This window comes from Nicotiana tomentosiformis, chromosome 11 (assembly GCF_000390325.3).
Source record: "Nicotiana tomentosiformis chromosome 11, ASM39032v3, whole genome shotgun sequence".
Taxonomy (NCBI): Eukaryota; Viridiplantae; Streptophyta; class Magnoliopsida; order Solanales; family Solanaceae; genus Nicotiana; species Nicotiana tomentosiformis.
Genome location: NC_090822.1, coordinates 70,977,529 through 70,993,750, shown reverse-complemented (window position 1 = coordinate 70,993,750; position 16,222 = coordinate 70,977,529). Strand labels below are relative to the sequence as shown.

Here is a 16,222-nt window from a genome sequence, read left to right as displayed (position 1 = left end):
TGCGGCAATGGATACTTGTTCTTGATTGTGACTTTGCTCAAGTGCATGTAACCAATACACATTCTTATAGTACCATCCTTCTTCTTTACAAATAGAACTGGTGCACCCCAAGGTGACATGCTAGGCCGAATAAACCCCTTATCAAGGAGTTCCTGAAGCTTCTCCTTCAATTCCTTCAACTTCATCGGTGCCAAACGATACGGTGGAATAGAAATGGGTTGAGTGCCCGGCACCAAATTAATACCGAAATCAATATCCTTGCCGGGGAGCATGCCCGGCAGATCTGCAGGAAACACATCCGAAAAATCTCGCACCACCAGAATAGAATCAATAACAGGGGTCGCTACACTAACATCCATCTCAAAGGCGAGATAAGATAGACAACCCTTCTCAACCATTCGCTGAGCCTTCAAATATGAAATCACTCTACTGGGAACATAGTCTATAGAGCCACTCCACTCAACCCTCGGCAACCCCGGTATCACTAATGTCACGGTCTTAGCGTGACAATCTAGAATAGTATGACATGGAGACAGCCAATCCATACCCAAAATCACGTTAAAATAGACCATACTAAGCAACAAGAGATCCACTCTAGTCTCCAGACTCCCAATAGTCACCACATATGAACGACATACACGGTCCACAATGACAGTATCGCCCACCGGTGTAGACACATGAACAGGTGAAACTAGAGACTCACGAGGCATATCCGGAAAATGAGAGAAATACGAGTACACATATGAATAAGTGGAACCATGGTCAAGTAATACAGAGGCATCTCTAGGGCAAACTGAGACAATACCTGTAATCACAGCATCTGAAGCAATGGCATCTAGTCTGGCAAGAGAGCATAGACACGGGCTTGGCCGCCCCCTGATCGGCCTCCCCCTCCCGGGCAGCCCCTAGCTGACTGGGCTCCACCTCGAGCTGGCTGAGCAGGTGGTGAAGAAACTGGTGTTGATGTCATAGATTGGCTCCTCTGCTGAGCTGGACCTCCCACTAGGCAGGGACACTGCCTCCTCATGTGACCAAACTATCCACACTCACAGCAACTCCCCGGTGCTAGTGCTAAGAACTGAAGGGAGCCTCGAGCACTGGGATAACTGCTAGAAGGACCTGGCATAGACGAGCACTGACCCGATGGAGCACGGGATGAACTCTGAGTTGGGAGAGCACTGAGAGATGAATGTACCTGTTGATAACTCTATGAACCATGGCCATATGGTGCACTACGGTGAACTGGGCGAGCCGTATGAGCATGTCTGAAAGGACGACCTTTACCGTGGTGGGACTGACCCCCAGAAGGAACACCGCTAAATCCACCCTGACCACGAGGCCTCATGGTCTCCCTCTCGACCCATTCCTGGCTGCGAACCATCTCAATCTGACGAGCAATGTCGACAATCTCATCAAAAGTAGCACCAAATACTCTCTCTCTTGTCATAAGCAATCGCAACTGAAAAGTGACGCCATCTATGAACCTCCCAATACTCTCCCTTTCTGTGGGAACCAACCAGATAGCATGATGGGCAAACTCTAAAAAACTCATCTCATACTGCGTCACGGACATATCACCCTGATGAAGCTGCTCGAACTGCCTGCACAACTCCTCTTTGTGGGATTGTGGCACGAACTTCTCCAGGAATAGGCCGGAGAACTGCTGACATGTAAGGGGTGATGCGCCAACTGGCCTATGCCTCTCGTAAGCCTCCCACCAACTGAAGGCAGCCCCAAAGAATTGAAAAGTAGTGAACGAGACCCCACTGGCCTCTAAAATACCTGCGGTACGAAGTATCCTCTAGCACCTATCCAAGAAGCCATATGCATCCTCTCCCTCGGCACCGCTGAAAGATGGAAGCTGGAGTCTCCCAAACCTTCCCAATTGACGTTGCTCATCATCAGGCATGACAGGAACCACATAGTCCTGAACAGCAGCAATCGGCTGGGCTGGTGGTGCCCTCGGTGTCTAGAATCCTCGTACCACCTGCTCTAGTGTGCGGGCGGCGGGAGTCTTAGCACCTCCCCCGGCTTGAGAAGTGGCTGCCGCAACCGGAGCAGAGACCTCCTGAGCAAGACTGGTACATGTGGTCAGGATCTGAGCTAAGGCCTCCTGAAGGCCTGGAATCATAATAGGCAGAGGTGGTTCCTGAGCTGGTCCCACAGGCTCGTCCACAACTGGAGCATGCTCCTGAACTAGGGCAACTAGTGGATCTGTAGGTGCTGCCCTAGCTGCGGTGCGAGCTGTACCTCTGCCCCTACTGCGACCTCGGCCTCTCGCGGCCCTACCTGGTGGTACTAGTGGCTATCCATAATGCCCTATAGTACGCGTCCTCACCATCTATGAGAGAATTAGAACAACAGAAATTTAGTTACCAGAATCAACATATTAGCACGACAAGAATTCAAGAATGTGAAATTTCCTAAGGGTTCGGCAGCCTCTCGAAGATAAGTACACACATCTCCGTACTGATCCGCAAGACTCTACTCAGCCTGCTTATGACTCGTGAGACCTATGTAACCTAGGCTCTGATACCAACTTATCACGACCAAAAACTCTAACCTGTCGTGATGACGCCTATCGATGGTACTAGGCAAGCCGACCTTTCAAAATACTTCAATATTTCATAAAAAGAATAATTCAAAGCTTTTTCATACCAGAAATGTTTTACAAAAATCGGAGTTGAATTCAAATTAAAATGCTGAAAGATAGCCCCAAACATCGGGGTGTCACCAAGTCATGAGCATCTAGATATCCAGTCTAATAAAAATAGTGTCTAAGTGTCAATACAGAAAAAAAAAAAAGAAAACATAGAAGGAGAGACAAGGTCTGCGGACGCCGGCAGCTACCTCATAGAGTGTAGCATGAGTACAACCAACTCAGCAAGTATCAGAAATAAATAAGTAACTGAGAAGCAGTGACGAGCTATACAATTACAGTTCATTTTCAATCATTCCACCAAAGAATAGACATGCTTTCACATCCGACAGTTTAAGTCCAATCAGTTTTATACAGTTAAAGTTCAGGTAATCCAGATATAGAATCTTTCATAAATTTCATAACAATGACAGATAGCAACTAAATGCATCAACAAATGAAAAAGCAAGTACAGCCTCTCCGGGCAACAGTCACTCAACTCATCACAACAGCTCAAATCACTCGGCTCTCAGCCCTCAGTACTCGTACTCAATAGGTACTTGCGCTCACTAGGAGTGTGCAGACTCCGGAGGGGCTCCTTTCAGCCCAAGCGCTATATCATTGCGGCGTGCTGCCCGACCCAATCATATAAATATCCATAAGGCTCGTTGCGGCATGCAACCCGATCCATAGCCCATAAATAGCCATAAGGCTCGTTGCGGCGTGCAACCCTATCCATATACCCTCACATAGCTCGCATCTCGGCACTCAGGCTCTATATCAGTCTCTAACCTCTCCAGCCCTCTCGGGCTTTCATAAATCATACAAATCATCCAAAAGAGTTAATAACAAGTGTCTACAAGAAAATAAAAAGGAACAGAGATATGACTCGCAAGTAGCACTGTGACTGAGTTCAAGACAGCAAATAGCAGTTTATCAACAAGTACTCGACTGATGCGGGTCCCAACAGGGATAACATATGGCCTAAGCATGGCTTCTAACATGAATGGCAGTCAGATTTCTAGAAGAGAGAGGGAACATTCAATTAACAATAAGCTATTCGACTTTACAGTCTCACGGGATGAACCAAGTCCCAATCCCCCAAGGTGCACGCCCACACGCCCGTCACCCAGCATGTGTGTCACCTCCAAAATAATCACATCATACAAAAATTTGGGGCTTCATACCCTCGGGACCAGATTTAAGACCATTACTTACCTCAAACCTCGCAAAATCCTACTCTGCAATGCCTTTACCCCTTGAATCAATCTCCAAAAGCCCCGAATCTAGCCACAAGCAGTACGATATAATAAATATAGGCCTAAAGAATCAATTCCACAAGAAAAACACGAAATTATAAGCCAAAATCTGAAATAGGCTCAAACCGGCCCCCGGGCCCATGTCTCAAAATTCGACAAAAAGTCACAAAATGTGAACACCCATCCACTCACGATTACAACCATACAAGAATTACTCGAATCCAACCTAAAATCACCTTCCAAAACTCAAAATATTAGCCTATGAAGTTTCTACCATTTTCCCCCAAATTTACAACTCAAATCCCTAATTAGATGATGAAAATAGCAATAGATTCACGAAATATAGTCCAATGTGAGTTAGAATGACTTACCCCAACAATATTCTTGAAGAAACCTCAAAATATCGCCTCACACCGAGCTCTCCAAGTCCCAAAATCGAAATGGGAATTAAACCCTCGAAATCCTATTTTTCTGCCCAACTCTTCCGCATCTGCGGACCTACTGTCGCACCTGCGACGCCGCACCTATGGAATTTCCCTCTTAGGTGAGGAAATCACTTAAGGTACTGGGTCCGCATCTGCGAGCAAGTGGTCGCATCTGCGGACAAAGGTCCGCTTCTGCGATCTTCCCCTCCATCTCATTCTCGGCATCTGCGGAGTTTCGAGCGTATCTGCGGGCTCGCAGATGCAGAAATGTCCTCGCACCTGCAACCCATGTCCATCTCCTCAACTCCCGCTTCTACGCTCCTTCACCCGCACGTGCAAGTACGCACTTGCGGCTCCCCACCACAGGTGCGAAACCACCAGATATCAGAAAACTTCAGCCATTGCCTAAGTCCAAATTCAAATCGTTAAGCATTTGAAACACCCCCGAGGCCCCTGGGACCTCAACCAAATATACCAACATGTCCTAAAATACCATAAAAACTTAGTCGAGCCCTCAAAACACGTCAAACAACAACAAAAACACGAATCACCCTCCAATCCAAACTTAATGAACTTCAAAATTTCCAAATTCTACAAATAATGCCGAATCATACCAAACCACATCCGATTGACCTCAAATTTTGCACACACGTCATATACAATATTATGGACCTACGCCAACTTCCGGAATTATAATCCGACCCCGATATCAAAAAGTCAACCCCCCCCCCCCCCGGGGTCAACTTCCCAAAAATTCAACTTTCGCCATTTCAAGCCTAAATTAGCTACAGACCTCATATTCATAGTCCGGACATGCTCCTAAGTCCAAAATCACCCAACGGAGCAAACGGAACTGATGGAACTCCATTCCGGAGTTTTCTTCACACAATTCTGACTACGGACAAACTCTTAAGACTTAAGCTTCCATTATAGGGACTAAGTGCCCCAAAACACTCTGAAACCAAAAACAAGACCTCCCGGCAAGTCACATAAGCAGAAACAGATACGGAGAATTTAGTAAATAGTGGATCAGGGCTAATACACTCAAAATGACCGGCCGGATCATTACAGATTTCTTCTTTGTTTTTTCAAATCAAACATAGAGAATCACCCATTTTGTCTCTAGGCAATGAAGAATGTTGTTTTCTTTCCATTCCACTGATGGAACTTCAAACCCCCAAATTCAAAAACCTAGAACAAATGATGCAAGGTCAAATCCCATAAATCCTTTATGTTCTGTTAAATCAATGGCATGGATGGCCATTTCACAGTGCTATCATACTTATTCTTGGTCCAGAGGTCAAGTTAAGCGACCTCGGGATAATGAGCTCTCATCCAATGGAGTTTGCCTTCAACGGTCAACTTTCCCCCTCCTCAGGTAAAATCTCTACTGATTTCCCTTTGTCTTCCAAGATTTTCACCTGATTGTGCTCACATCATCTACCATTCATCACTTTCCACTCACAATTTGAATCCTTTGAAACCCTAGAGCCTAGAATGACACTATAATAGGAGCCTTCAATGCTCTTACCTAACACAACCAACCACCTTACACTAAATAAAAACACATACACAGACACAAACGCTATCAATCATCTAAGAAATTTAGAGTTCAAAAGCCTAGGTTTTCTTACGTTCTTTTCTTTTCATTTGCTGAGTATTGTCGCTGGTTCAAACTTGAGGTTCCTGGGTACTAAGCAATTGATAAAGAGCCTTCATTTGGTCTGTTTCTCTAAAAAAGGTCAGTACATCTCTCATCCTTCTCTTTTGTTCATCTCCTTTGAATGCTACAAATATGTTTGTTATATTCTGGGTATTACAATTGTTTTATGGTGTTTGTGATAAGTATGTTAATGCTTTTGTTCTGTTAGTCTAATATCCACTTGTCATTATTTGTCCTGCTTTTGAGTCTTTAATCGATGATTGATCAAACTGTTAATTGATTCCTACTGATCTTTGTTCCTGAGTTTCCAACAGTCTACATGTTTGAGTTATTATGTGTTCATGTTCACATGAACTTCACAACTTTTCATTGATCTGCAGTTACCTTTATCCATATCTGTTACATCTTTGTAGTTTGTGAGTCTTGAAGTTGAGCTTATTATTTGATAACCCTGACTGAGATGAATCTGAAGGTGTTTAAGTTTATATCCTCTATCCTTTAACCTTAATCATAAACTCTAAGTGTTTATATGTTTTTCTTCTCTACTTATGTTTGTTAAACTATTACTGAGTTGCCACTATGGTCTTTATTTAGTCTAGTTGTTGTTGCATCTGTTGACCTAATTTTGTTTCAATTAAACTTTCTTCTCTTATTGAATCCCAGTACTCCTATTGTACATATTTGTTAAAAACTAAGTTATCTTTCCCCATAACACAATCATGATCCTGTTTCTTTTCTTTGTTATAAAAGACTGATAACTTGTTAGGCCGAATTTGGTTTTTCTCTTGATTAGTTAACATCTTCAGCTGAATGTTCAATCTAAAACTTACTTGGTATCATACCTCATGTCTCTAATCCTTTAGGGTTATCATTGATCTTTGAAACGTTGACATGCATTTTATCTTTTAAGATTGTCTTCTCTAGAAAAACAGGACCTAGTTACTCAGCTATAACCAAGTGGTAACTTGTGAAAACATAAGCATGGCCATTTCATACTCAGATACTAATTTAGACTTAGGTTTGATTTAAACCTATTTTAATGCAATGCCTTTTCTTTATCTGTAACTCTTTCTCCTCATGTCATGTTTAACCTGACTTCATAAATGTGTAAAGCTTCCATGTCTGTATGAAAGTATTATATCACTTGAAGTGCTCATGTAACTAACTAGGTATTGCATGTTCCTGTTTGATTCTTGATTTCATTGTCTTGTCCAGAACCACCCCAGTCCTTTCCCTACTCTTAAATTTAAAACCAAATATGATCCCTAAAATATTATAAGGACCTTTGCTGATGCTATCTGAACATGATGATTTGTTTGAAGCTAACACTATTAGGAGTATGACTCTGTGGAAATCCTTAAGGATTTCATGTTTTGATCTGTGAAATTGTAGACCTATGGAAAGATTTGATCATGTCCTAGATATCTTTGATAACCTCTGTAAATTATTAGTCATGATTGTGTTGCCTGAATCTTCATTGCTGATTTTTAAAAGTGTTAAAATAGTAGTATCAACCTAGGTATGTGCTAAAATCAAACCAACCAGTTCACATTTGATTTTCCATAAACAAGAACATTTGTATCTATTGAGTTGTTGCATATATGACCCTATATAGCTTGCCCTTCCTTAAAATATGTTCTTCTCTAATGATCAGGCCTTTGTAGTATTCTTATGATGCTTCTGCTCCATACCTATATGTGTTTTAAAGTCAGACCTTTAGATTCATTTGATATATGTTCGTTTGGTATCCAATGTAGACTATATGTTCTTATGTTAGGAGGAAAAATATATTTTTGTGGTAAGCAATACTATAGCATTTAGTTTACATTGAAAGGGCCTCGATGGCATTTAAATCTGTAAGAAAAACATGTTGTTAGTGTTTAAGGGTATTTGGGAGTGGAGTTCGACTCTAGGTTGGGCTGCCCTCCTAGCACAAGCATTGCCCTGGGTCTTGAGTCCTTTGGCAACTTTGAAGTATCAGGGGATTCAAAGGGAGCATCGATCTTGAGTAGAACTTCCTTCTTAGTCCTTAATTCATTGACACATTTAGTTCTTTGGGGGTTTAATGTTTAATGACAATGAAAGGCTTTCATTGTGAATTATTTGCCAAGTAAAACCACCACATTAATATAATTTCCCACACTGTTGTTTTTTTTCTTGTTCCAATTGTTTGTCTATACAAATTTCGTATATGCTTTGAATATGTTGAGAATGTGGGATATACTTCTAATGACCTTCTTTCTTTTTTGGGAATGTATACATATGGTCCTACTCAGTTCCTAAGGAATTCAGGCCCAAATCAGCTTTGCCGCATTTTTTGAAGAGTCAAGTCCGCTATAGCCGCGTCTCTCAATTGTTGGGCCTACCTTATTGGGGCCCAACCATCATAGTCCATTCCTCTCTCCCTTACTTCTTTCGTTACTGCTCATTATTTCAATAGCCTAGTTTACTGCTTCATTATTTTCGCTTATTGCCTTTGTCGTTTTATCATATTTCATTACCATGTATTTAACACTCATATATTAGATTATGTGCTTTACCTTCAATATTACATGAAACATAGGCAAACTATAACTAATATATGATTTAAAGAGAATTAGTTAATAATTAATCTTCGCTTCGCTAGTTATAACTTGTTCATCTCATACACTCACCTCTCTTATAAATTTTTGAAGCTCAGGCTCTAATAAAAAATAGCAGCCCGTTTTCAATGGAAATTAGAAAAAGAATCATTGGTCTTTGCTAACAACGAATGAAACCATATTTTTCATGAAAAACTGTAAGGAACGGTCACTCAAATGAATTTTTCAAAGATTTGCCTTCTTCAAAATTTTTAAAACAAAGGTACATTTAGAATCACTTTTCTTACGAACATCTTTTAAAATTATACAAGCATCTATTCTTTAAATTAATTACTTTCATAACTTAATAATTACAAGCTTAAAATATGGACTACTTTCAGAAGTCTCTTAACCTTCAATAACTCTGTTACAATCTCACATCCCTCCTAAGTCTTACATATATTCTCCCTTTAATATATAGTAAGCCATGCCTTAGTGGTAATTAAGCATAGTATAAATAACTGATTCCTTAAAATTATTCTAAGTCCTATGGAGCTACCTCAGGTAGATTTTAAAGGTTGTCTAACACCTTCCCTTTAGAAGAACAAGAACTCATACCCATAATCTCACTGGTTTGCAGACCTGCAAGGAATATAACTTAGTAATTAAATAGATACCCTAGTATACCTTTAAATATTAGGTGGCGGCTCTCTTTCATCAACAACAGAGAAACTACAAGTTAAATCATGTCTTGACTAGTGCAAAATAGGATGCAACAACATGGTGACTCTTCCTCTAGATTTATTTATACCTTGCTTTGATTATAGTTGAAATTGCAATTACATGCTTACCTATTTTATTTTCTCTTTATAATTATTTGCTCTTTATGATTATCATGATTATTGATGCTACACCTTTGTCTGTTACTATTTTATACATGCTGTCATCACATTTCTTCCAATCGAGTCTTGGTCGTACACTATCACACTTAATGGCATGTGAGGGTTGTCTTTTACACCCCTCCGAACCTTCTTTTCAAAACTCTCTAGTTTCAGAGAACGGCTTTGTCAGGTCAACTGACAAAACTTCTCGCAGCCTTTAGTCCAATTCAAAAGTAGGAAACACTCTACTCTAGTAAAATAGGCTATACTGCATAAACCTTACGTGAGTCAGTCCTTGGTACCGATACACAATTAGGAAAGCCACCTTGATGTCAATGGGTCATGTACCCAACAACATAAATTCTGTGGAAAGACTAACAAACATGACAAGACACTTTAGGATCCGAAGCAAACACTTACCCAAATATCTTTCTTTAACCCACCTCAGAAAATGGAAATCAACCAAAACATCCTTGAAATCAGCATGGTAATGGGAGCACTACATATGTTGAAACAATGGTGGAAGAATATTCGTCGATAACACGGAGATGAGGTTCGGACGCACCTGGGGGCATTAACTACATTGATGAACATCCGAACAGACAGGGTGCTCACTTGCCTATTGATAGAATTTTGGGATCCGACTAAGGTGGTGTTCAAATTTGTCGACTGTGATTTAGTATCGACATTGGAAAAAGTTTAAATGTTTGTCAAATATTTGTGAATTAGGCATACCTCCGGCAATGAGAGGTCCTCACGAATTCTAGTAACGTGCTAGCTGTATTGCACGAATTATCTGCTATGTGTGATTTTCTGCTCGTATAAATGAAGAAACTGACTTTTTTCCTTTTCTTTTCTTTCATCTTATTTTTCTTTTGCTTTATTATTACCCCCAAAACAAAAGAAAGTTGGTTTGTGTTGACCAAAACTGGCAGAACTGCCATACAATCTAAGGTCAAAGGGAAAGATGTGAGCCGCAAAAGACCTAACTGAACATGTTCTAGTCATAGCCGACAACCCGGGGCGATCGGGGGAAAATACAACACTAGGAAGGATGAACACGTGGCTAGGATGGCCTAGGAAATGGAGACCTTAAGGAAGGAGGTACAACATATCAGAGAACTGGTGCACCTGGTTGTGAAAACACTTCCTCAGCCACCTAGATTCCCTTCTTTGGATTCACTTCTAGATCACTTTCCTTCCACATCACGCCAAAACAACAACACCCTAACTTTAACTCACACCACTCAAATCATACCTCCCGTAACCCCCGCTAACATACCAAATCCCCCTATCCACACTCCTTATGTACCACAATACACTCGGACAAAATAGAACTCGTCTATTACCACTAACGTAACTACCCCTCCTCGTGACGGAGTCACTTTCACCACTAACCAGCACATAACTGTGGAACATGCCGCCACCCATGAGCAGTACATTCCCCCTGTATATGTCATTTCGGAATCTACCTTTACAGCACCTGTCATGGTCAGGGTGCCTTGTTAGATTGACCAATACGCCGAGATGGAGAGAGAAGTCAGGCGTAAGGAAGAAGAGTCAGTATCTGAGTAGTTGCAAATGTTGAGAAGGCAAATGAAGAGTCTCCAAGTTGCCCGGGAAAGTGAAAGTTTAGACTACAAGGACGTGTATTCATCCAAATGTGGATATGCCAGCAGGGTACAAACCCCCAAAGGTTGATATCTTCGATGGGACAGGGGACCCTCACGCACATCTGAAGGCATACTGCGACAAGTTAGTCGGAGTGGGGAGGAACGAGAAGCTAAGGATGAAGTTATTTATAAGAAGTTTTGATGGAAGAAGCACTCACCTGGTATACTCGATATGATCTGCAAAATTGGAGAACTTGGCAAGATATGGAGGAGGACTTCATGAATCATTTTCGATTCAATACAGAGATCTCTCCTGATCGGTTCGCACTAGTGAACCTACAGAAAAAACCATCTGAATCATTCCAAGAATATGCACGACGGTGGAGGTCGGAGGCTGCTAGAGCGCAACCTCCGCTAGATGATAGTGAACTAACCAACTATTTCATTAGAGCCCAGGAGGGAATATACTTTGAAAAGAAGATGGGAATGATGGGAGAGAAATTCCCCGAGATGGTCAAGATGGGAGATTTCTTAGAAGAGGGCATAAAATCTGGTAAAGTACAATCCATGGCAGCATTGCAAGCGTCCAGCAAGGCCATCCAATAAGGGTCAATCGATAGTGGAAAGAAGAAGAAAGAGGAGGTCTCAACAGTCATCCTTTACTACCAACCCAATTTACATCACGGAAGCACCTATTATTCCCAAACAACTACTCAACACCATCCACTTACGCTCAAGTCTATAATACCCAGCCATATTACCACCCTCAACCACAATACAACCCTCCTTGAGCCAACAACAACCAAAACCTACAATGACCACACGCTCATATCCAAACCACTACTCATCAAAATCGACCTGCTTATGCACCACACTCTTCCCAACTTTGAAGAGAGGTGTCCTAGAACTTATACCCCGATTGCTGAGCCTCTGGACCAATTGTTTGAAAGATTGAGAAGAGCGGGATTGATACACCTAATTGGGGGAAGGGTTCCTGAACATCCCTCCAAGTTGTGTGTACCATTCCAATGTACCTGGACATGATGTTGAAGATTATTTCAAGTTGAAAAATGAAATTGAAACCCTTCTCAAGAGCAGAGCCATTCAGTGCACTCTGGCACCACCCAGTGTGAATCGCAACCCACTACTAAATCATCAAAACAAGGGAGCTAACATGATCACATTAGACGAAGAGTATGACCTGAAGGGAACAATTATCACTATAGGAAATGTAGAAGACACAAGGATCCCTCCTCAAAGGCTCCAGTCATTACAGTACAACTAAGGCCTACGGTAATGGTTCACACATATCCGCAGCAACCTGCCGATGCTACTCGAGACGAAGAAGGTCGGGAGTACAAAACCGTCCCTTGGACATACCAGCAAAAGGGAAAAGCCAAAATAATAGACTCTGCTGCAGCCCATGGCATAATTAGGTCCGGTAGATGATACGCCCTTGAAGATGTCAATCGAGGAAATCCAAGGAGAGAACAAATTCCAAGGAGAAACATAACAAACCCAGAAGGCACTAAGTTTTAGAAATGAATGTCAAGCAAAGAGTATTTTGTGGAAGAGCAGATAAAGAAAACTCTAGCATAGATATTTATCATGGATCTATTAATGAGCTCCTACAGTCATAAGGACACCCTGTTAAAAGTACTAAGTGGGGTAAGTGTACCAAGTAACACCACTAGTGAGGCATTGACCGCGATAATTGGGAATATGGTCGAAGAAAACATGATCACTTTCAGAAAAGACCAACTCCTTGTCGAAGGCGCAAGTCACAACAAGTCTCTTCACATAACAGTCAAGTGCGGGGACAAAATAGTGTCCCAAGTGTTGGTCGATGGCGGATCAGGAGTCAATATTTGTCTACTCTCCACCCTATGAGAGGTGGGAATTCATTTGAGGGAAGTCAAAGAAAGCCACGTGAGGGTGAGAGCCTCTGATGGTTCGTAAAAAGATGTTATTGGAGAAATTTATCTAGCTTTGCAAATCGGGCCGGTCAAATTTCCAGTGTTGTTTCAAGTAATGGACATCTCTTCTTCTTACAACTTGATGTTGGCCAGGCTCTGGATACATATAGAAGGGGTCGTTCCATCCAGTTTGACCAATGCATAAAATTTGAGTGGGGATTCCAGGAGATCGTTGTTCATGGCGAGTGGGGTCACTCCGCCTATTTGGAGTATGTCGTTCCATTCATTAAAGAGAAGATGGAGTTGCCTTCCATGATGTGGAAATCATGCAGAATACCGAGATGGAGAAGACTGGACAAAACTTAGGAATGCACTCGCCGTATAGATCCAAGATGGCTATGAGGGAGGTGATAAAATATGGATACAGGCTAGGAACAGGGTTAGGAACCAAGTTAGATGGAATAAATAGAGGCAATTGAATATAATGGGTAGAAAGGAAGGGTTGTCATAGGATATCAACCTCCGGAAGGGAAAGCTCGCATCGTTAGCTCCGGGAAAAAGGTTTTTGTGCCAGAGTATGTTGCAAGTCCGAGACAGAGTTCAGTACCCGAAGATGATATCATCGACGAGATGGGAAAGCTGTTTGTGAATATGATTGAAGAATATTATGAAGGAACTGACATCAATACACCGACTATCAGGGATGCCGAACCAGGGGAAGAGCTACAGAATTGGACCGCCAGTCCATCTTTGGTACGTCGGGAGTCTTGGTATTATGGAACTGTAAAAGATTTCTTTTGAAAAGAGCATGGTCAATTGAGGCATGTACCGTGTTTGTACCCTTTTGTCATTTGCCTCATGTGGACGCTTAAGACGTTCCCCTTGTGATGAAATAAAAAGAATCATTTTCCTAAATATTGCAACTTTATTTACCGTTTTATTTATACTTAGCTTTTTCTTTTCAATAATCAAACCGATAAAAATCTGTGTTCCATGATTATGACATGTAACGAAACTGTTGAGCGCAACGATCCAGATTACGAGGAGTATGATGAGAGCATGATGCCCGACAATCTCCTGCAGAAAATCGAGCAATTGGAGAGTCATAAAAAGCCCAAACCTTAGAAACAAAAGTGTAATCTTGGAAGTGAAGAAGATGTAAAAGAAACCAGGATCAACATTCACCTAGGAGCCGATCAGAAGGAAAAAATGATTGAGCTCCTCCGACAATACGTCGACGTGTTCGCATGGTCCTATGATGACATGCCGGGATTAAGCACCGACATTGTCTCGCATCGACTGCCCACCGATCCTACCAGACCGCTAGTCAAGCAAAAACCCAAAAGGTTCAAACTTGATTTAAGTCTGAGGATAAAGGAAAAAGTGACCAAACAGATAGAAGAAAATGTGGTAAGGCTCACCAACTATCCAAGCTGGTTGGCAAACATCGTCCTAGTACCCAAGAAGAACGAAAGATCATAATATGTGTGGACTATCGAGATCTCAACAAAGCTAGTCCAAAGGATGATTTTCATCTGCCAAACATCCATATCCTCATCGACAATTGCGCAAAGCATGAACTACAGTCGTTCGTGGATTGTTTCGCTGGATAACATCAAATCTTAATGCACGAGGAAGATGCAGAAAAGTCACCTGTCACCACAACGTAGGGAGTCTACTGTTATAGAGCTATGATGTTCGGTCTCAAGAACGCCGACGCCACCTACATGAGGGCCATGATGACCCTCTTTCACGACATGATCTATAAGGAGATTGAAGTGTATGTGGATGACGTCATCATAAAGTCTCGAAAGAGCTCGGAGCACTTGGACGACTTGAGGAAATTGTTTGAACGCCTGCGAAGATACACTTCGAAGTTGAACCCAGCAAAGTGTGCATTCGGAGTCCCCACTGGAAAATTATTGAGTTTCATTGTAAGCACGAAGAGGATAGAGTTGGACCCATCAAAAATCAAGGCCATCCAAGAATTACCGCCACCAAAGATCAAGAAGGATGTCATGAGTTTCTTGGGCAGATTGAACTACATCAGTCGTTTCATAGCCCAGTCCACGATAATTTGTGAACCCATTTTTATGTTGTTGAAGAAAGACATCACCACAAAATGGACGAAGGAGTGCGAGAAAGCCTTCGCCAGAATAAAAGAGTATCTTTCAAACCTGCCAGTGTTGGTTCCCCCCAAACCAGGGAAACCATTGTTACTCTATTTGTCTGTCTTGGACAACGCCTTCAGCTATGTGTTGGGGTAGCATGACGGAACTGGGGGGAAAAGACCATGCCATCTACTACTTAAGCAAGAAGTTCACGCCATGCGAGGCCAAGTATACCCTGATAGAACGCACTTGTTGTGCTCTGACTTGGATTGCTCAGAAGCTAAGGCATTACATGTCAGCATACACCACGCATCTGATATCTCGGCTCGACCCGCTCAAATACATATTTTAGAAGCCAATGCCTACCGGAAAGCTAGCTAAATGGAAAATACTCTTCTCGCTCAAATTCCGCTATAAGGCCCTAATAGAACCGCACCATATGTGCATATAACCAATGAATCACAACTTCTCTTAGCATAGAAGATTAACTCACAGATCATCTCAGAACACGAATAAACTCAACAACAACCGAATGGAACATCCCTCAACAATAGCAGTATGGAGCCAACCAATCCGGCTCGGTGTGGAATATACATCCTAATTGGGCATACCAATGAACCCCCAAATCAGCTCTAGTCACCCACAGATAGATAAATAACCTCTGAAAGTCCACAATGACTGAACCATAACACATACTATCATCTGGCTAGCTTCGGCCACAACTTCATGGTCCACAACCATGAAACAATTTGCTCATGAGAACTCCCAATCTCCAAATCCATAGAACACACGAATCACCATATTTGATCCCAACTCCACCGCTAGAATGTCTAACATATCTCTCATACACGATCATCCCACGAGGAATACTTCTAAAATTCTTCCGTGCCATATAGCAAAATTTGAATATCAGCAATCGATCAACTAGAAGAGTGTCACAGTACTAGTGAAGTATCCATACATCAAAACACATTGCCCCTCCTGAAATGTATACTCACATCAAGCCATACCAATTAGTAATATTATTTATCTAGTCATCTGAAACCGTCCATGCTTCCTACGAATGTTTTTTATGACCTTCCCTTCCAAACAGAACTGTGATTCCGCTCATGTAAATCTCAATCTCGCACAACACACCACATATACCATGTCGTC

At 41.9% G+C, this 16,222-nt stretch overlaps 2 protein-coding genes across 2 annotated transcripts; one reads left to right on the top strand and one right to left on the bottom strand.

The window, feature by feature from the left end:
• Positions 1 to 1,207: 1,207 nt before the first annotated feature.
• On the bottom strand, positions 1,208 to 1,909 carry LOC138901636 (uncharacterized). The gene is made up of 2 exons (XM_070189415.1): positions 1,809 to 1,909; positions 1,208 to 1,721 (listed from the first exon to the last, which is right to left on the bottom strand). The coding sequence occupies exons 1-2, from the start codon at positions 1,907 to 1,909 to the stop codon at positions 1,208 to 1,210; spliced, it is 615 nt and encodes a 204-aa protein (XP_070045516.1).
• A 9,395-nt stretch (positions 1,910 to 11,304) lies between these two features.
• LOC138901635 (uncharacterized) lies at positions 11,305 to 11,646 on the top strand. The gene has a single exon (XM_070189414.1). The coding sequence runs from the start codon at positions 11,305 to 11,307 to the stop codon at positions 11,644 to 11,646; it is 342 nt and encodes a 113-aa protein (XP_070045515.1).
• The last annotated feature ends 4,576 nt before the right edge of the window (positions 11,647 to 16,222 follow it).

Bases quoted from the DNA above. Each gene is read 5' to 3' on its own strand.
- LOC138901636 (XM_070189415.1), bottom strand. From the start codon at position 1,909: ATGCCTGATGATGAGCAACGTCAATTGGGAAGGTTTGGGAGACTCCAG. The intron at 1,722-1,808 runs GTGCTAGAGGAT...GGCTGCCTTCAG, and splicing joins GCATATGGCTTCTTGGATAG to TTGGTGGGAGGCTTACGAGA.
- LOC138901635 (XM_070189414.1), top strand. From the start codon at position 11,305: ATGGAGGAGGACTTCATGAATCATTTTCGATTCAATACAGAGATCTCT.